Source organism: Malus domestica, chromosome 02, assembly GCF_042453785.1.
Source record: "Malus domestica chromosome 02, GDT2T_hap1".
Classification (NCBI taxonomy): Eukaryota; Viridiplantae; Streptophyta; class Magnoliopsida; order Rosales; family Rosaceae; genus Malus; species Malus domestica.
In genome coordinates this window covers 5336164-5356662 of record NC_091662.1, presented here as the reverse complement: position 1 = coordinate 5356662, position 20499 = coordinate 5336164, and the positions used below count along the sequence as shown (strand labels likewise).

General features: G+C 38.9%; 4 protein-coding genes across 5 annotated transcripts; 2 read left to right on the top strand and 2 right to left on the bottom strand.

The window, feature by feature from the left end:
• Positions 1-333: 333 nt before the first annotated feature.
• LOC103449880 (uncharacterized) lies at positions 334-8477 on the top strand. Its single transcript, XM_017323267.3, has 22 exons — positions 334-1439; positions 1601-1716; positions 1886-2094; positions 2225-2344; positions 2535-2663; positions 2757-2882; positions 3248-3303; positions 3380-3479; positions 3597-3714; positions 3853-4062; positions 4216-4546; positions 4802-4895; positions 5281-5389; positions 5580-5851; positions 5982-6109; positions 6314-6548; positions 6668-6856; positions 6959-7248; positions 7325-7508; positions 7631-7873; positions 7983-8068; positions 8163-8477. The coding sequence occupies exons 1-22, from the start codon at positions 619-621 to the stop codon at positions 8308-8310; spliced, it is 4314 nt and encodes a 1437-aa protein (XP_017178756.2). The 5' UTR covers positions 334-618; the 3' UTR covers positions 8311-8477.
• Positions 8478-10187: 1710 nt separating this feature from the next.
• LOC103449889 (glutathione hydrolase 3) lies at positions 10188-13762 on the top strand. The gene is made up of 7 exons (XM_008389215.4): positions 10188-10457; positions 11085-11425; positions 11819-12337; positions 12447-12682; positions 12769-13033; positions 13114-13251; positions 13338-13762. The coding sequence occupies exons 1-7, from the start codon at positions 10340-10342 to the stop codon at positions 13608-13610; spliced, it is 1890 nt and encodes a 629-aa protein (XP_008387437.2). The 5' UTR covers positions 10188-10339; the 3' UTR covers positions 13611-13762.
• A 50-nt stretch (positions 13763-13812) lies between these two features.
• On the bottom strand, positions 13813-15625 carry LOC103453102 (AP-4 complex subunit sigma). Its single transcript, XM_008392646.4, has 4 exons — positions 15351-15625; positions 14385-14471; positions 14224-14292; positions 13813-14104 (listed from the first exon to the last, which is right to left on the bottom strand). Exons 1-4 carry the CDS (start codon positions 15489-15491, stop codon positions 13970-13972), a joined length of 432 nt encoding a protein of 143 aa, XP_008390868.1. The 5' UTR covers positions 15492-15625; the 3' UTR covers positions 13813-13969.
• Positions 15626-16808: 1183 nt separating this feature from the next.
• Positions 16809-20225, bottom strand: LOC103406791 (ATP-dependent 6-phosphofructokinase 3-like). Of its 2 annotated transcripts, XM_070806710.1 has the most exons (14): positions 20082-20225; positions 19772-19969; positions 19627-19673; positions 19412-19451; positions 19219-19281; positions 18991-19128; positions 18749-18907; positions 18610-18663; positions 18454-18522; positions 18236-18365; positions 17870-18135; positions 17714-17762; positions 17456-17610; positions 16809-17195 (listed from the first exon to the last, which is right to left on the bottom strand). In XM_070806710.1, the coding sequence occupies exons 2-14, from the start codon at positions 19862-19864 to the stop codon at positions 16992-16994; spliced, it is 1467 nt and encodes a 488-aa protein (XP_070662811.1). In that variant the 5' UTR covers positions 19865-19969; positions 20082-20225; the 3' UTR covers positions 16809-16991. The 2 variants fall into 2 exon arrangements, with proteins under 2 accessions (XP_070662811.1, XP_008344002.2); XM_008345780.4 differs by having other exon boundaries at positions 19772-20157.
• Positions 20226-20499: the final 274 nt, after the last annotated feature.

Genomic DNA, 20499 nt, shown 5'->3' with positions numbered 1-20499 from the left:
GTCTATCAGACTCATGTAATAACATCACCGTAGTTCGAACAAATTGAAAAATCTCTCCACCATGTGACACAAAACGAATTAATTCCATTAGCATATAAAAATTAAATAATACACAAATATTTGCTAAATTAAATTAAAAAAAACTAGCTATTTATAAAAAGAATACGTATGATACACCGGTCATTATAGATTTTGAGTGTATTCTTATCAGAAACTGAAAAAAAAAAAAACCTTAAATTAAACAAAGAAGGTTGCACGTGCCGTGCAGACGTTCGTCTGTTTTGTTCTGTTCCGTTATGTTTTGTCCCGTTCCGTTCCGTTCTGTTCTGTTCTGTTCTGTCTGTTCTCCTTCCACCGGGCATCAGCTCTTCGTCTTCTTCCCTGTCAAAGCCAAAGCACCACAGAAGCCATATATTTTCTCAGATTTCTTACCATTTTCGACCCCAATCCAAAATTCTCAAAAGGTCCAAGCCTTCACGTATTTACCTAATTTATCCCACAATTTCTCGTTCAATCTCTGGTCTTTGATCCAAAAATCTCACCACTAAGTCCAATTCTCACAAACCCCGAATCCCCAGCTAGGGTTTTCATCTCTGTGATAAGTTTGGCCTCTTCAAGATGGCTCAAAGCGCCCCGTTTCTTCTCCACCTTTTCATCCTCAACCTCTTCATCAGCTTCGCCATAAACCCTAGCCTCTGCGCTGATTCCGACGATGAATTTTCAATTCTCGCGTTCGAAATTCACGGGGACTACTCGCCTCCTTCTCCTCCGCCGGTTCCGCCGCCGCCCCACCCTCCCCCGCTCTCGTGCCAGGGGGGTCTCAATGGAATTGGGTCTCTGGACACCATTTGTGAGCTGAATTCAAGCTTGATTCTTGAAGATAATGTGTATATAGAAGGAAATGGGAGCTTATTTATACTTTCCGGTGTTAATTTGAGCTGCCCATTTTTAGGTTGCGAAATTGTGGTTAACATTAGTGGGGAATTCAGTTTAGGTAGAAATTCAATGCTTATTGCCGGGTTAGTTACGGTTAATGCTTCGAATGCGAGCTTTTTAACTGGTTCAGTGGTAAATGTTACGGCATTGGCGGGTGCACCTCCTGAGCAGACTAGTGGCACCCCCGACGGTCTTCAGGGTTCTGGTGGAGGGCATGGTGGGAGAGGTGCTAGTTGTGTGATTGATAATACGAAGCTCCCCGACGATGTTTGGGGCGGAGATACGTATGCTTGGTCATCGTTAAATGAGCCGGTGAGTTATGGGAGTAAGGGTGGAACAACTAGTAAGGATGAGAAGTATGGTGGGGAAGGAGGTGGGAGGATTTGGTTGGAGGCAAGAAGTTCAATTGAACTTAGTGGGAGTGTTTTGGCTGATGGCGGTGATGGTGGGATTAAGGGTGGTGGAGGGTCAGGGGGTAGCATATTTGTCAAAGCTCGTCGAATGTATGTACTTTACTTCTTGTGTGTTTAACTTGAAACAATGACTCAATAATGATTATGTCTATTAATATGCTCAATCATGGATGCTAATAGTTTGTTTTGTTTGATTGGTTGTTACGTGCCTCTTTCATTGCTTAACTACAATTATTTTTCTTGAAGAGCAGGACTGGAAGTGGCAGGATAAGTGCAGTGGGGGGTAATGGATTTGCAGGAGGAGGAGGTGGAAGAGTTTCCATCAAAGTTTTCAGCAGGCGTGATAATACAGATATCGTTGCTCATGGTAAGTAAAAAGTTATCATTTTGTAATATAATTTGTATATCAAAGCAAAGAACTTGATTTACTCTTCAGTAAATGTAGAGGAAGAACTTATTATCACAATAACCATTGGACCTACTTTGCTTTTGTACATTATACCACTGGTATGTTGATGTTCTGCTTATTCTGGCAGGGGGAAGGAGTTTAGGCTGTCCTGAAAATGCAGGTGCTGCAGGGACATATTATGATGCTGTTCCTCGGAGACTTATAGTCAATAATCATAACTTGTCCACACAGACTGACACGCTTCTGTTAGAGTTTCCCAAACAGCCACTTTGGACAAATGTTGATATCCAAAATCATGCCAAGGCTTTGGTTCCTTTGTATTGGAGCCGTGTTCAGGTCATTGAAGAACTAAACTAACTTCTATTGCTCTGCGATGAAGGGCTTTTCTTGTCTTAGTATTAATTTTAAAAAATACAAATATGCTATTTGAAGTCATATTATGCTGAAATTGTAATGTATTGTGCAGGTTCGAGGTCAAATTCGTTTATCATGTGGTGCAGTTTTGAGTTTTGGTCTTGCACATTTTGCTTCATCAGAATTTGAGTTAATGGCAGAAGAGCTTCTGATGAGTGATTCTGTTATCAAGGTAATCGTAAGACTTATCCTTTTTCTTTCTTTCTTTCTTTTCATAAATGTTTGACAATCAGGGCATAAATAAATTGGGTGTCGAAGCGGAAATAGGAAAGTGCAAAAATAGATATAATTATACATGCACATCTCATATCTTGAAATATTTTAAAACTTGAATGTCTGCTGTCTTTTCCTGATAAACTCAGATATTTGGGGCTCTTCGAATGTCTGTCAAAATGCACTTGATGTGGAATTCTAAAATGCTTATAGATGGTCTTGCTGATGCAATTGTGGCAACATCCTTGCTTGAGGCAAGCAATGTAGTGGTTCTCAGGGTATGTTGAAACTAGAAGCTTGATTGTACACCTAAGAAACAGATAGAACCTTGATTTACACTGTCAAATCATGCTTCCGTATATGATTGTCAGGGGGCGTCCGTGATACATTCTAATGCAAATTTGGGAGTTCATGGACAAGGTTTCTTGAATTTGTCTGGGCCAGGAGATCTGATTGAAGCACAACACCTGATTCTGTCTTTATTTTTCAGTGTCAATGTAAGTTACTGATTTGGTGTGTATTTTTAAGTATTCATCATTTAATTAAAACCAGGTTTTATGAATTTTTGGTGCAGAGGTTTTTAAGTATCCACCAAAATATCACATACCTAGAATTGTTGGCATCTGAGGGACAATTATGTTGGCACAGTTTTCTGTTACTTGAATTTGGAAAATTGCATTGATTTGTTGATTTGCTTTTTCACAGTATCAGCAAATCCACTTAGAAATATGTATGAGAACGTATTCTCATCCATCCAGTCTGATTTTGTTTCATGTGTGAATTTTGAAGTGTACCATATGATTGTGCACTATTTGTATCTTGTGGCATGTACATGCTGAATCTTCTTCTTTTAATACTGAAGATTGGACCTGGATCTTCACTGCGAGGGCCTCTGGAAAGTGGTGGTAGTAATTTGACGTAAGTTTTAAATTCATAGTTCTCAATGATGTCATTTTTTTTCCTTCGGAAGTGATTCTCATTTTGGGACTGGCAGGAAACCCAAACTCAACTGTGAACTTCCAAACTGCCCCATGGAATTACTTCATCCACCCGAAGATTGTAACATGAACTCTACATTGACCTTCACTCTTCAGGTCTCCCATTGATCCAGATTGGGAACTAAGTACTTATCTTTGGCAATTTATTTAAATTTTTAAGGCTGAACAGAGTCCACCTTGTGTTGCTGATAAATGGTTGGCTTCCTGCTTCAGATCTGTCGAGTTGAAGATGTTATTATTCAAGGCAGTATAACTGGATCTGTTATACATTTTCACTGGGTTAGAGCTGTAGAGGTCCACTCTTCTGGGGTAATTAGTGCATCTGGCCTAGGTATGCATTTGGACTCTTAGTTTCTTTTTAACAGTTTTGACTCAACATGTAACCTGGATGTTTTCTTGGATTTGAAGTGATAAATTATTACCTAAACCATGCCTTCTAAGATCATAGGGGTTTCTATTTTATACACAGGCTGCCCTGGTGGGATTGGTAGAGGAAAGTTTTTCGCAAATGGGCTTGGTGGCGGTGGTGGGCATGGTGGCAAAGGTGGGGATGGGTATTACGATGGAAATTTTATTGATGGTGGTGTTTCCTATGGAGATGCTGATTTGCCGTGTGAACTTGGTAGTGGTAGTGGAAATGATAGCCTAGCTGGTGCAACTGCAGGTGGTGGTATCATTGGTAAGAAATATAAAACAAATATAATAAAATATGTGGAGAAAGTTTTAGAAGATATCAGCAGATCAATGGATGATTTTCTTTTTGTGATCGATAGCTACTGGGTCATATATCCTTTTTTGAACAGTAACATGTGTTTTTTCCATCCCTAAACAGTAATGGGTTCATTGGAGCGCTCATTGTCAAGTTTGTCTCTTGATGGTTCACTTAGAGCCGACGGAGAATCCTTTGGAGAAAAATATCTGGAGAAAAATGATAGGGTCTTTTCAAATATAGGTCCTGGGGGTGGTTCTGGTGGAACTATTCTATTGTTTGTTCAAACATTGGCACTTGGTAATTCTACTACAATCTCAACTGTTGGTGGACATGGTAGTCCTAGTGGTGGTGGTGGAGGAGGTGGTGGGAGGATTCACTTTCACTGGTCAGATATACCAGTTGGGGATGCATATCTACCCATAGCAAGTGCGAATGGAAGCATCATTACTGGGTTAGTATCCGGAAATAGATACTGCTTTTCACAATTTTGAGATATATGCATCGTACGTTGTTGAAGTAAAATTCTTTGAGTACTACTATTATTTGCGCACTTAATGATAGGTGTACTAGAACGTGTGCCACTTCTAGTAAGTTTCTTTAATATAAACATTGTTTTCAATATAACATAGTTTCTTTGTATAACAAGTTGTTTCTGGTGTTGAGATATCACTCGAGTTTTAACCCTCTTTTCATCTCCTTGGTGCAGGGGAGGCTTCGGTAGAGGTCATGGTCGGGCTGGACAAAATGGGACTGTTACCGGAAAGGCCTGTCCCAGAGGGCTTTATGGTATCTTTTGTGAGGTAGCTTCACTATTTGTATTTGATGACATTTTGACTTAGTTTAAGATATCCTATGGCTCTGCTCATGCTTTTAAATCAAGCATCGCATTAAGAAACATGTTGTATAAGTTAAGTTTTGTTGTTGTAGACTTATTTTTAAAATTCTAGTTGATGCCAGTTTTACATTGTTTGATTGGAAAGTTTGTTGGCTAGTTATGTTAGCAAGATCTTGGTCATATTATATTCGTATACATATTTGCCTCTGTGATTATAGTAATGAACATGCTTTCAATGAGTTTGCTTAGTTTCTCTTGGTTTTCATATTTTTGTTTTTTGTTGTTTTTTTTTTATTTTTGTGGGGAAAATATCATTTTTAGGTTCACTATTTGACCAAATTGTACTGCAGGAATGCCCTGTTGGCAGCTTTAAGAATGTGAGTGGCTCTGATAGAGCCCTTTGTCATGCTTGCCCATCTTTGGAGCTTCCACATCGTGCCATATATGTCACGGTTCGAGGTATCCCTAAATTTTACTCTGGCTACTTTGGGCAAGAGTTTTGCTATGGTTTTCTTGTGAGCTTATTTAAAGAAGAACTGGAATTTGTGATCGATTGGATCTTTTTTGTTGAGAGTGGTGTTACATGATTTGCCTAGATTATGTTTTCTTTGGGTAAATCATCTCTGTAACTTCATTCAAATTTGGTCAGGTGGTGTCACTGAAACTCCATGTCCGCATAAGTGCATTTCTGATAGATATCACATGCCTAAGTGTTATACAGCATTTGAAGAGTTGGTTTACACTTTTGGCGGACCATGGTGGTTTGGTTTTATTCTGTTAAGCGTCCTCATCCTGTTAGCTCTTGTGCTTAGTGTTGCACGGATGAAGTATGTTACTGGAGACGAATTACCGACTCCTCTACCTGCTCGACAGGGCTCTCGTTTAGATCATTCCTTCCCTTTCCTGGAATCGTTGAATGAGGTTCACCTCCAATCTTAACTTTGGCTACATAGTTTTTATAACTGGAAGAATGGTCATTTGAAAACCAAATTACAGTGCCCTGTAATGTGTGACATATCATGTTAGATGTGACAATCCTGTTTTCGTGTAGGTTTTGGAAACAAATAGAAACGAGGAATCTCAGAGTCATGTGCATAGGATGTTTTTCATGGGGCCAAATACATTCAGTGAACCTTGGCATCTACCTCATTCCCCTCCAGAACAAGTCACAGAGATTGTGTAAGCTCTCTTTCGCTTTCGTGTATTATGACTTTGGTGGTCGGATGTACACTGAAAAATAATGGCCACAAGTCGTACCTGTGCCTAGTTATGCATGTAATTCTACATTTATGCTTTGAGCTTGATAATTTAACTCATTGTTTCATATTAATTCAAGTTACGTAAACTTCTTTAAGTGTTTTAAAGTATTTCATGACATGTCAGGTATGAGGCTGCATTCAATAGATTTGTGGATGAGATAAATGGTTTAGCTGCTTATCAGTGGTGGGAAGGATCAGTCTACAGCATTCTTTGTGTGTTTGCCTATCCACTTGCCTGGTCATGGTTACAGAGTCGAAGGAAAAAGAAGTTACAACAACTTCGTGAATATGTTCGATCAGAATATGATCATTCTTGTTTGCGTTCTTGTCGTTCACGTGCACTGTATGAAGGACTCAAGGTATATCTAAAGAAGTCATAAATTCTCTTGCCAACATCTTTTGAAGTGTACCTAATTGGAGACATTTTGTTAACAGATGCATTAACAGTTTTAGCATCGTTTACTGTTTTGTGCCGCAGGTAGCTGCAACTTCTGATTTAATGCTTGCATACGTGGACTTTTACCTTGGTGGAGATGAGAAAAGAGCTGGTCTTCCTCCCCGTCTTCATCAGCGATTTCCATTGTCATTAATTTTTGGAGGAGATGGAAGTTACATGGCACCTTTCCATCTTTGCAGTGATAACATTCTCACTAGCCTCATGAGTCAGGTCATCTACCTATACCTTTAGGGTTGTGTTCGATGTGAAGTTGTTTCCTATTGATATTTTTATAAAGCAAAGTTGTGATCGTTATATTTGATCTGCTTTCAGAGTATTCCACCTACCATCTGGTATCGGCTTGTAGCTGGTCTAAACGCTCAACTGCGATTGGTTCGGTGTGGTCACTTAAAGTTAACTTTTGGTCATGTTATCAGCTGGCTTGAAACGCATGCTAACCCTACTCTCAGGCTATATGGCGTACATGTTGATCTTACCTGGTTTCAGCCTACAGCTTCTGGGTATAGCCAGTTTGGACTATTGATGTATGCAATCGACAATGAAAGTGTGCCACCAATACTGGAGGGTCAAGATGCATTGTTTCCGCGGGATTATCTGTCACGGTAACATTCAGCTTCTGATTATCTTTCTAGCAAGTTACATATCATATGGCTCATGTTTCTTCCACCCTATTTGCAGTACGCCAAGAAATCATTGGGAAAACTCATTTGAGCATTTGAGACTCATCGACCATTGGATGTCACAGAAAAGATTTTCTGGAGGCATTTTACACAGCAAGAACTTAAGGACGTTTAAAGAGAACAAAGCTATATGTTATCCATATTCTTTCGTAGTTTATAATGGCAAACCGGTTGGCCATCAGGTATTGAACATGCCTATATTTATATTGTACCAACTTGGTCTTTTGTCGTTCCTCATTCTGATTTCCAGTTGTTCTTAGACGTTTTTCTAATTTTTCCCTCCTACTTTCTTCCATTCTCACAGGATCTTGTCGGTTTGTTCATCTCCATTCTACTCTTGGGAGATTTTAGCATGGTCTTGCTCAGTTTGCTGCAGCTATATTCTATTTCACTGTTGAACTTTTTCCTAGTCTTATTTATTCTTCCTCTCGGTCTACTGTTCCCCTTCCCGGCTGGAATCAGTGCTTTGTTTAGTCGTGGACCTAAACGGGCAGCAGGTCTTGCGCGCATATATGCTTTATGGAATATCACATCCTTGATCAATGTCGTAAGTTGCCTTGAATCCAGTGGCTTTCGTATTCAAAACAATGACATAGGGTACAAGCAGGCGATGCACTTTTTCCGGCGTGATTCCTGACATTTTTCGGTTGTTGCAGGGTGTTGCGTTTACGTGTGGATTGATTCATTATGCGACCCACTCGAGGAAAAAGCACTCCAACTTTCAGTCCTGGAATTTTAGCATGTAAGTTTTTCAACCCTTCATGGCAGCAAACTGTTTATATCCCTGATTGCAGCAACTTCAGTCCTCACTAATGAAAGTTCTTGCATCAATTCAGGGATGAAAGTGAATGGTGGGTGCTTCCCTGCGGCTTGGCACTCTGTAAACTCGTGCAGTCGCGACTCATCGATTGCCATGTGGCGAACCAGGAAATTCAGGATCACTCATTGTACAGCAGCGACCCCGACGTTTTCTGGCAGTCATGAAAGAGGTTCATTGACAAAGTTCAAGTTTTATTTATTTTTAATTTTTGGTTTAAATTTTTTGGTAAATATGAACCGTGTATAGATTTTTATTTTTTTTCGATCGAGGTCATTTTTTAGATTGTGGCCTGTCTTATGGAAAAAGAAAAGAAAAAAGAAAAGTTCTCGTACGTATGTTTCGAGACATCATGGATAGCATCATAGCCGTTGTCAACCCGAGCACATTAACTTTTCAACACACTCCATGCCTTGCGTCCATTTGCTTGTGCCGTGCCGGTGCATCCAAATCGGTTTTTTCTCTCCATGGTCATATATTTGGCTGACATTATGATAAAAACCGTCGTTATCGATCCTCGAAAGTCCGAATTCATGACATGTTTGATTACGAAACAATCGTGTTAAAATGGCTTGATGTATATGCTAATGGTGTTTTGTGAGAGGAAACGGAACCTTTCAAAAGAAAACAAGGTCAAATTTTGAGAACGAACGGACATTCGAATTTACAATTTTGACCTTATAAAGGGGAATTTGTAATTGAAAAAAATGCTAAGCAACATTATTCCCAATTTGAAGGGACTTGACTTGGCCCCACTTCATACTTTGTTTTTTAGGCAAGCCCAAAGCAAGATTCTTCCACAAAGTCCAAACTTATTAGGAGGAAGTTGGTGGGTGGGTGGGGTTTGGACAGTATTTAAAATATCGGTATTTGTAAAAATATTAATATGTAAATTTACGAAAATATTGATTGATATATTGAATACCGATATCAATATCGGTTGTTTCCGATAAAAAATGATGGAAATATACGAGTTTATTAGATATTTAACAGATACGTCAGAAATATAAACGAAATCTGTCGATTTTAGTCTAAACTTAAGACCATTTTTATGAGAGGAAAACTAATGAAAAAAGCTTAAAAACTTTGAGTTTTAACGATAAGGTCAAAATAAATGTAAAGTGAATAGTACCATGATTAACTTTTTAATGTAAAAATATGATTTTTCGTTAAAGTGAATGGTACTGGAAGCTTTTAGTCAAAGTTCACTTATATGAGACCATTGTATTAAAGTAAAAGGATGTCAATTTATTCACGTTAATTCCTAAATTGGGTGCACTCAAGACTATTTTTACCAGAGATTTTTCAGTGTGATTGGAACACAAGATGGTACACCACGACACGTATCACTATACAAATGGTGGGATATGTGTGTTAAAAAATTAATAATTTGAAAAATAAAATTTCTTACCACTTACATAAAAATACACAGTATATCATCTATGTTCTAATCATAATAAAAAAAATTCTACATTTTTACTATTTCAAGTTGCGGTTTAATAATATTTTCTTTCATTTATGATTGAAATTTTTAAATGTCAGAATTTAACACTTATTAAAGCCGAATCGTTGTATAATTTAGTGCCGAACGCACACCACAACTATCACAGTATCAAGGAACAAGATTTCTACTCTTTGATATGATGTGGCAGCAGTTAATTGGTGGAAGTTAACCAAGTACAGACGGAATCTAATTCTAAACCTTCTATTTCGTTTCTTGGTCTGACGGCGGGAATCTAAACCCTGTATATGGTTAACGGAGGTTGATTAATTCTAAGAAGAAAAAGCCAATAATAAACCTAACTAGATTAATAAATATGAGATTTTCACACGCTATTTTTCTTTTTCTACATTACTTTCGTTCTATGTTACTTTATTTAATCTAAAGATTAAAATTCTTCTTTCATATTTTATACTTTCATTCTCCTTTACTGTAGTTAATATAAAAACAAGAGATAAAACCGTAAAAGTCATTTTGCAATTAAAATAATGAAAACCAAACCATCATCGTCTCCATATAAACGTGACAAATACATTATTTTTTGTTACAAGTGTGCATTTGTCACGCCTCACTAATTCATAAAAAAATAGCCTAAAAAGATATCCCGTGAAGGACAAGCATTACTGCCATTCTCTGTCACCTAACCTTCTCTCTCCCTCTGTCTCTCTCGGTGAGTCTGAGGCCAGACAGGAATAATGGGGCAGCAGAGCTCGGAAGCTCCACTCCTGGGCAGTCATGGTTTGGCCAATAAGAGCAAAAAGACTACCGGTCCTCTCTGGCTCCTCCTGTTTACGTTTCTAGCCATCATCATCTGTCAGTTCTCTCTCTCTCTGATCATTTTTTAGTTTTGATCTTCTCTGGTGTATATATACATACATGTAAATATATAAATATAAATATATATATCTGTGTGTGTGTGTCTCTGTGCGCGATCTCTGTGTTTGGCAACATTTTTATTTAAGGAACCAATTTTGTTTTCCCTAAGTTTGACTTTATACATGCCAAGTGTGTTGGTGCTTAAGTTTGCAGCTATGGAGGAGACCAAAAATTTTCATAATTTAAATTTCGTTCTCATAAATTAATTTCCACCCTCCGTTCACTTTCTCCATAAATTTTGCCATGTAAGGGTAAGAACAATTCTTCCTCACAACGAAATCACAGTACACGAATATGCAAATATAACTCGAGAAAATTACAAAATAAATAAGTTTTCGCATGCACGTCAAATTATAATTTGTTAGTAAAAAAACGACTTGAGAAATTTTTGTTCATCATCCCCAAATTTAACATATAATATCACATTTTTTGGGAAGTGGGAATCTACCCTTTTTTTATAGAATTCTTGTTTGTACAAAGTAGAAACATAATTATTGACCATACTTTGTAAAGATAAATGCTTTAATAATTGACCTTTTTTCCATTTTTCGTGTAATTTTCTAGTTGTAGGCCTTATATTCGGAGGGGACACAAATGGCTGGTTACTTGAAGGATCAAACAAACACAATGATGGGAAATTTGGAGGCAATGAATCTGACGTAGTTGAGTCAGAAAATGGAGTTGTTGCTGCAGATGATGCAAGGTGTTCCGAAATCGGAGCATCAACGCTCAGGCAGGGAGGGCATGCTGTTGATGCAGCAGTGGCAACTGCATTGTGCCTTGGTGTTGTTAATTCCATGGCAAGTGGGATAGGAGGTGGAGCTTTCATGCTTGTGAGATCTTCAGCAACCTCCCAAACCCAAGCGTTTGATATGAGGGAAACTGCCCCATTAGCTGCTTCACAGGTCTTAAAATCCTATCTTTTCGGTTGATATGCTAGTTTTCACTGGAGAGATTGTTTGTGCAGGAAGATCGGACTCGTTGAGAAAACCTCACTTCTAATTTTCTTCGACTTTGATCCCATTTATTGACATGGTTGACCCCTTAGAGCTTCAAGTTTTTGTTAACCTAAGGGATCAACCAATCCGAAACTATAAACCTAATTTCTGAGAAATGATGATTCTACACCTTAAAACAATTAACTATGTCATAGGATGGGGTCAAAGTTCAAGAAAACCGAGTAGAAGCGAGGTTTTCTCAGGATGCCCTGCCAATGGATCCAGTCTAATCTCGTAGGTAAATATTCGCAGTAATTTTGTTCTGCATTTTGTGTGTAAATTGTTATTGTGAACAAACAGAACATGTATGAGAGCAATCCGAAAGCCAAGGTTGAAGGTGCATTGTCAATGGGAGTTCCGGGTGAGATAGCCGGTCTCCATGAAGCTTGGTTGCAACACGGGCGTATCGCTTGGAGGACTTTATTTCAACCTGCAATAAAACTAGCTAGAGATGGATATGTTGTTGCTCCTTATCTGGGACGATATCTAAGTGCATTAAGAGATGATATTTTAAGTGATCCTGGCTTAAGGCAAGTGTTTGCACCAAATGGGAAGATGTTAAAGGAAGGCGATACATGCTACAATGTGGAACTTGGCCGGAGCTTAGAGGCGGTGGCGGAACTTGGGCCGCAAGCATTCTATAACGGCACTCTTGGCGAGAAATTAGTCAAGGATGTGAGAGAGGCTGGTGGGATCTTGACAATGGAGGATCTGAGGAATTACAAGGTGAATGTTGTGGATGCAGTGGCTGCGAATGTGATGGGCTACACAATTTTTGGAATGCCTCCTCCTTCGAGTGGAACATTGGGGCTCTCTTTGGTGGGTGATTTCTCTTTACCATTTTGTTCTTCATCAAACTCGATAGCTTATGAAAGCAAGAGTTTTCGATCCTAATGGGATGACGATGACAATGCATTTTGAAACACAGGTTCTGAACATTTTCAACAGCTATGGAACTTCAGATGCTGCAAAAGGAGATCTTGGTCTACACCGCTTGATTGAAGCGTTGAAACACATGTTTGCAATCCGAATGAACTTGGGCGACCCTGCGTTCGTAGATACAACTAAATACGCCTCTGCTATGCTTTCCCCATCATTCGCAAAGAAAATTCGGAAGAAGATATTTGACAACACGACTTTCCCTCCTGAGTACTATCTGCACAGGCATGATGTTTCGACTTTTCTGGTTCAAATTAGAGCTTTTCTTCTAAGTCATTACTCTAAAGTTCTTTCAGCTCACAATGATTCAGGTGGAGTCAGCTCAGAGATCATGGAACAAGTCATTTCTGCATAGTAGATGCAGACAGAAATGCAGTTTCGGTTACTAGCACCGTAAATTACCCTTTTGGAGCTGGAGTGCTTTCTCCTTCTACCGGAATTCTGCTCAACAACGAGATGGGTGACTTTTCAACCCCAACGGATATATCCCCCGACCATCTCCCTCCTGCTCCGGCAAATTTTATCGAACCAAACAAGAGGCCTTTATCTTCCATGACTCCGCTTATTATCACAAAGGTACAGAAACTACTGCATTGCATACTCTGTGTCCTTAAGATAATGGTAGCCAATAACAGGGAATTTTTCGGCATTTGCAGGACAATCAGTTGGCCGGGGTTCTTGGCGGCAGTGGCGGAATGAACATAATTCCAGCAGTAACCCAGGTTTTCGTTAATCATTTCGTGTTAGGGATGGACCCGTTAGATGCAGTTCAAAGTCCAAGGATCTACCACAGGGTTTGTTTTCTTGATTCAGATCATAGCCATGATAGATATTATGAACTCTTTACGTTTGTTTAATTTATTCTTTTAATTCCGTGCAGCTGATACCGAACATAGTTTGCTACGAGAACATGACAGTCATAGATGGCGATCACATCGAGCTTTCAGACGAAAGAAAGCTGTTCTTGCAACAGCGGGGTCATCAGTTACAGGCTCAGGCAGGGGGAGCCATCACTCAGCTCATTGTCCAAACCCTTCAAAATCCTGCAAACATAGGCCGGAAAGGCGGAAAGAATTCTAACGAACAAATATTTCACGGTAGGCTCACCGCTGTAAGTGACCCGAGAAAGGACGGGAAGCCTGCAGCTGTATGATTGCAAGTTTCTGTAGATTAGGAAGGAGAGTGCCTTGTGGGATATTTAGTCTTGCTGTGCAGATTTATTCGTACGTAGAAAGACATCATGTGTAGCTTAGGTTGTGCTTCCTCAGACATCAACAAGATCAAATGTTACATAAATTTCCACAATGTTCTACTTGCCTTTGTGTTTTTGAATGAATTTCAACAAAGTTAGTGTATTCAAGCAAAATAAACGACGATTTTCATTAACAAAGAAAAAAATATGGTATTTATCCTCTTTGCAGTTATTGTACAACAGGCAAACACAAATAAATTCAAACCCTTCAAGTAACTCGATACAATGCATAGCGAACTAGCATCTACAACGGCATCTTTCTAAGTCATTTTGTCCATCAGCTGTATCGGTGCCAGAATGTTAGACTTACTCGTCTCAACAATGCATCCATTCATGACCATTTCTTCTAGCATGAAATGCGCTTTCTCCAAATGGAACATGATGTCTAGTTCACACTGCGAAGGTGAACCGATAAAACAATATAGTTGGAAGTAAATACACGAAACTGCAAGTTTAACTCGAAAGTTGGAAGAAAAAGAATACTTAGTTAATCTGTTTTGGAAGAGGAGCTTACCACATTGCCGAAATGGCGATCCATGGTTTCAACCAACAGATGTATGAATTCCAAAATTGCAAGCTCATTCTGCAATGGAAATGACAAGAAGAGAGAAACAGCGATTAAGAAGACATGGTTGGAGGCATCAACAGAACAGGGTTGTGTTGTTAGTAACTTACTTCATCATTGTCGACTCCAACCAGAAAAAACAACGAAGCATAGCGCCTGTACACAATTTTGTAGTTCCGGTGCTCAACAAACGAACACTGTTCGATGTACAATACAAATCAGCATCATAGACATGTATAACGGCTGTCGTATAATATCTACTAATAACAAACAAACAAAAAACTAAGTTCACAAATTCATCAAGTTTCATATACTTGTGCTGTTCAACAACGAAACTTAGGACACAGCCCAGCCAAATTCCATAGATATGCAAGCAAAGAAATAACTGGTGCTAAACATGACTAGCATTAGCATTCCGCATTCACCTATATGTGTAAGCATCCTAATAACCAATACAACCCGTTTACAAAGACCTTGTTCAAGGGAGGAAGGCAGGTAGTGAAATCTTCCACATGATGAAAAGTTCAGCAGGACCCGAAAATATGAACTTCGAAAAGGGTTCGTGACAAATGAGACTGCCCACCGAATCCCCTAAACATAAAATCTAATGCAGAACATGGACCATAGGGTAATGTAGCAAGTGCTTGATATTTACAACCTATATTCCAACTTCAAATTATCAAACTTTATACTCGGGAGTTTCGAATTCGACCTAAGCGACTAAACAAGAACATCCTATTTCACTTGTATGCGACTTCAATTTCAGGAAGCAATGCATCCAGTAAAAATTTAAAATTTCTTAATTCTGATACAAAACCGAAATAACCCAATAAATTTCTGGATCCCAATTCCACTTTTTTATGATCACAAGCAAAATCTAAACAAAATACTTGGGAACTAAGATCTCAGAATTCAACCCAATTGAACATGCAAACTCAGAATTGAACAATTGGGCATTGCTAATTTCGTATTAAACAAAAGAAAATCGGAGATTCTGGTTCGGATAATTAGATTTGATGATCAGGCGTAGAAATCGATGAAAGCAAAGTGCAGAGAGAGAGAGAGAGAGAGAGGACCTGTTGCTCGTTGCGGGCGAGGCATTTGCGGACGATTTCAGCTTCAAGAGCTCGCCGTTCTTCGAGAGTGAGGTATTCGTAGTATTGGGCAAGTCGGGTCTGCCCCTGCTTGTTCACCATAAGTATGAATCTGATCCCCATCTCCTTCCCTCTCTTTCTCTCTCTCCAACTTCTCAGACGGACGTTCGGTTTTTTTCTGCAGCTCGACCAGCCTCGATGTTCTGTTTGGCTGAACCAGTTTTACAAGCTTCCCTTTTTCTTATTAAAAATAAATATTTGGCTTGTTTTATTAATATTCCACATTTACTTTTTGTTTTTTTTTTTTTTTTAACACACACCGTGTATTTTCCAATACTACCATCACACCTCACATCTTGTACACCCCACACCTCACATCTCACACACCCCCACAATCATCAACTAATTAACCACACATCAAAATCTTCATCTCTTTCACGCAATAGAATAATCCACATTTTAAAGATAAGAAAGATGAATTAAATTGTATAAAATCTCACATCAAACTCTTCATCTCTTTCAAACAGTAGAATAATCCATATTTTAAAGACAAGAAAAATGAATTAAATTATATAAAATCTTCATCTTGCCGTTTGATTTATAAACATCCTTCAAATTTTCTTAAACAATCACGTTGGATTCTAAGAAGTCTGATGGACAAATAGTAGGAACTGAGGTCATGTCAATTCCAACCAACCAAAAAACATTGAATTTCTTCATCATCAAACGAACAAGAATATTACATTTATTACATCTTAAAATTTTACAACATTCTCTAGTTTTCTTCCTATTTCTTGGATTCCAACTAGAGCAAGGCTTTGCAAAAAGTCAAATTGTTATTCCATTATTTAAATAATTTCTTGAATGTGAAAACCAACGAATGAACGAGGAGCAAAACTCTTCCGTTCATCAAAAGATATATTTTCATCAACTTGTTTGTGTTTTTAGGGTCTTGTTCTACAATAGAGAGTAAGAGTAGCTTTGAGGGCTTGAATGATCATTTCATATTAGAATTACAAGTTGTTTAGTATTACATTTTTAAAATGAGTGTATTCAACAACATGTGGGATGTTCGGTAGAGTGCGTTGAAAGTACCTATCTGAATAAGGTCAGTCAAGATACACCGAAATTGACTTTGATTTCGGTACAGGTCTACGGAATGTGTTCCCAAAAATAGTTCAAGCTTTTTGTTCGGTTGTGTACCACTGAACCTTTGGTTTGATAAACAAAACACGAACTCATAGTTTTTTAAAGGGTGATGTTAGAGAGACCATATTTTGTAGACCACATGATGTGATGATTGATGGTTAAATTTCTTCTTTAAATAGCAAAAAGACATAATAGTTGAAAGAATCGGTAAAATATCTCTTCTTGATCTCTCCAAACGACGTCTTGGTCATCCATTACTTTTTTCATGGTATACTGCCTCAAAATCATATGTTTACAATATACAACCAAATCATCTTATTACTGTCATTATTACGGAAACAAACGTCCGTACAAATTTTTGATGAAGAAAACATTTCTTACAGATATGTGAACGCCTTCAAAGATAAGACTTCGACTCTCGCTCTCTCTTTCGAATACATGAAACTAAAACTAAGGAGCATTACAGTAGTGATCTCAATTACAAGCAGAGTTGATTTTCTTGTTCAACAAGTTGACCTCCAAACCATTTTCGTGATCCAGCAACTGGGTTGGTGGTTCTTCCGCCTTGTCCTCGATGACATCTTTGGTACTCAAGAAGCTCGGCTGGTTTGTCGAAGATAGGAGCCGCGCCCACATTCTGTCAGTTATCACAACCTTGTTCTGCTGCTCAATGATTCTCTGCAAATCAACCATCCAACAATCACTTCATGTCAATCCCTAGTTCATGTTTTATCAAAAACTAAAAGAAAGATTAATTTTCGGGTAATGTGCGTTAACGGAACTAGTTACAAACTTTTAATCAAAATAGAGCTGGAGGACACTAAGCAGACATTTAGACCTGTTTAGTGTCCCTCCGTTCAGTTTTTTAATAAAAGTCTTAAACCGATTATATGGTCTACGTATTTTTCTTAATTTTATGGATGATATGAGGCACTCACATGGAAGGGTATATAAGAATGTCTCCCATTGACAGGCCCAACTGTAAATCCTGTATAACCTGCCATTGCTCCATGGACGGCGCTTTGAGCAAGGAGCGTGCAGTACACGTTATCAGATGCATTGCTTGGAACCGCTCGGATCATATACGTAGGATCTGCAAACAATGAAGTGCAAGGCTTGATTGATTTGCTCTAATCCTTCCCACTCGATGGGAACATAAATGTGTAACTAGAAATTTTGTATGTTTATTTACCAACCTATATATTTGAGGTTTATGCTCATTTTGTTCCCCTCCTTAAAATGATCCTGCAGAAAACAAAAGTTAAATCAACGAACCTGTTGCGCGAAAATCTTATTTAGCGGATTATAACAGGTGAGAATGCATTTTAGAAATTAGAATTTAGAATTTAGACCTTGATCTTCTGGGAAATCCATAGTCCAACATCTTGGAGAAGCTTGTTTCCTGAAGCGTCCTGTTTGGTCATGGAATGAATGCTCTCAGAAAGAAGCTCCTGGCCTGCACCTTCGGCCATGACTATGACCATGTGCCCATTTTCTATGAGTCGTTTCTCTATGTACTCGAAAAGTCCACCCGGGCCTTCTAGGTAAAAGGGTGATTCAGGAATTAAGCAGCAGTCTACATCCCGGCTTGCAAGCGTTGCATACATAGCGATAAACCCTGCATCATATCATCCAGTTTAAGTGGTGAAACAAGTAAATATAGGTAGACTTTTCGATACAATCTTGGTGATTTTTTAACAAGCAGTGAGCTTAATTACCGCTGTAGCGACCCATCAGCTTTACAACACCAATGCCATTCTCAATGCTTTCAGATTCGACATGCGCTGCATTAATTGCACGTTGCGCCTCCTCAACGGCAGTGTCAAAGCCAAAGGACCTATCGATAACCTGTAGTGTACCAACAAGAAAGAACATTTTACCAAAAGATTTTGTGCATAACTCAGCTGCAAACAGGTACGCTAAGCCAAAAATGTACCGGAATGTCATTGTCGATGGTTTTGGGGATTCCGGCTACTGCTACTTTGAGACCTCGTCGCTTAATTTCCTGCATGACGAATAGCCACAATGTCATTGAAAATAATTACAGTTAAACGCAATAGTATGGCACTGGAAATCTTATAAATTAGACTACCTCATATATCACAGATGCACCCTTTTGGGTTCCATCTCCTCCAATTATGTAAACCTGCAACATAAAAACCAATTAAGCTAAATCTATGCACTGTGAAGGGGATCTAGACCCCGAGAAATGCACAGAACAATATAAAAACCTGATTGATTCCGCGATCTTGAATGCTGTCAACGATCTTTGTGGTATTGTGGCCACCACGAGATGTCCCAAGGATTGTTCCACCACGTTTATGGATGTCGTTCACGCTCTTAGGAGTCAAAGGAATCGTATTACGTGAATAAAATCCCCGGTATCCTCCCTGAAAATTTCCGAAAACTTCATTAGCCAATGACGCCACTGAATCATGCAATCGAAAATTGGTTTATACTTTAAATCACTTACATCAATTCCGAGAACTCTCTTGACACCATACATATGGTGCAAGCCACATACTATCTCCCTAATCACTGTGTTGAGTCCAGGACATAGACCCCCACATGTCACAATACAGGCATGAACATCATCCGACTCGAAATACACCTGATGACGAAGAACCAACAGAGTCGTTGACAGGATCATGGTATTTAATCATGTCGAAATTCGTTTGTAAATCACACGAAAAAAACGTACTCTTTGACGCGGTCCTGCCCGCCGGAAATGTGTGCCCCTTGGACTATTGTTGTGAACAACGATCTACAAAAGGCAGAAGAGAACACTTGAACTAATTCAACACAGATAGTAAAAATTGCAATACAATTCCAACATGTAATTTCTTCGTCAGAAAATTGGAGGGAAAATTACATTCAACATGGAAAAGGCTCACCTTTTGGGCAACAGTGTCATCCACATTAACAAAATACTGCCTGAAAATAATTTCAAAAACAAAAACAAATCATGTAAATTACCCAATTGAGCAACACGCTTAGTAATTAATTGGGCAATGACTAGCCGCCTAGTGGACCGGCCGCGCTAGACGGGACTTTTGGAACGCTTGAAACACCGCAAACAACTTTAGACAAAAGTCATACAAGTACTTACTTGACAACTGAGTATGCAGGATTGTCTTGCAACGGATTTGGGTAGGTCTGCAAAAGGCCATCAAAACACAACCAATTTACCACAAAACCATCCACAAACAACAAAAGTTCACAATCGAAAAGATAAGATGGAAACGACGACGTACCGGCAGATGAGGAATGTAATCCGAGAAATGAGGAACATCTTCGAGAACATAACCACCGGTGCCGACCACCACCTTATTACCCATGTTCTCCATCTGGGAACGAGAAAAGCACCCGACTTTCTGACCCGAACCCGAAGAACTCTTCAACCAAGTTCTGGAACCCGAAACCGGGTTCGAAAAATCCGAAATACCTGTACCCTTCAGTGAAACGATTGCAGAGGAAGAACTGTAAACTGAATGCATCGGAAAACAGAGGGAAAAAACGACGAGTAGTTTGAACTAGTTTCAGAAACAGAAACGACCACCATACTTTTATACGATGAAAAGCCAGAGAAGAAAAATGGTGGGTGAAAATTCCTTTTGATTTGTCTTGGGTTTTTTTTATGATGAATAAAAAAGTGAGCTTCACGCAAGAATACTTGGGGACGAAACAAAACTACAAACTAGGAAATTTATAAGGTTCTAGAATTTATTTTCTTCAACGGTTAAAAGTTTTACCTTTTGGGTTGTGGGTGTTGAATTAGCAGACGTCGGGAAAAAGTAAAATATTTATTGATTTAAAATTAAAATGCAGAAAGAAGACAGGGAAAGGTTTGACCGTTGAAGCTTCGGCGGCAATGTTTGAGAGGGTAGTTGGAGACGACACGCCGTTTACTGCAAGGTTGTTGTGTTCACAGGGATTGCTTGACGTGGAAAAAGAGCGCGCGGGGTTCATGGAGGGTGGTGTG

Coding starts and splice junctions, on each gene's coding strand:
- LOC103449880 (XM_017323267.3), top strand. CDS start 619: ATGGCTCAAAGCGCCCCGTTTCTTCTCCACCTTTTCATCCTCAACCTC. Junction 2,345..2,534: donor TGAGTGATTCTGTTATCAAG/GTAATCGTAAGA, acceptor TGATAAACTCAG/ATATTTGGGGCTCTTCGAAT. Junction 2,883..3,247: donor CTTTATTTTTCAGTGTCAAT/GTAAGTTACTGA, acceptor TTAATACTGAAG/ATTGGACCTGGATCTTCACT.
- LOC103449889 (XM_008389215.4), top strand. CDS start 10,340: ATGGGGCAGCAGAGCTCGGAAGCTCCACTCCTGGGCAGTCATGGTTTG. Junction 11,426..11,818: donor CCCCATTAGCTGCTTCACAG/GTCTTAAAATCC, acceptor GTGAACAAACAG/AACATGTATGAGAGCAATCC. Junction 12,683..12,768: donor CCTGAGTACTATCTGCACAG/GCATGATGTTTC, acceptor ACAATGATTCAG/GTGGAGTCAGCTCAGAGATC.
- LOC103453102 (XM_008392646.4), bottom strand. CDS start 15,491: ATGGGGATCAGATTCATACTTATGGTGAACAAGCAGGGGCAGACCCGA. Junction 14,293..14,384: donor TTGGAGTCGACAATGATGAA/GTAAGTTACTAA, acceptor TTTCCATTGCAG/AATGAGCTTGCAATTTTGGA. Junction 14,105..14,223: donor ATCGCCATTTCGGCAATGTG/GTAAGCTCCTCT, acceptor TCACCTTCGCAG/TGTGAACTAGACATCATGTT.
- LOC103406791 (XM_008345780.4), bottom strand. CDS start 20,014: ATGCATTCAGTTTACAGTTCTTCCTCTGCAATCGTTTCACTGAAGGGT. Junction 19,452..19,626: donor CCTGCATACTCAGTTGTCAA/GTAAGTACTTGT, acceptor AATTATTTTCAG/GCAGTATTTTGTTAATGTGG. Junction 18,908..18,990: donor AGAGAGTTCTCGGAATTGAT/GTAAGTGATTTA, acceptor GGAAATTTTCAG/GGAGGATACCGGGGATTTTA.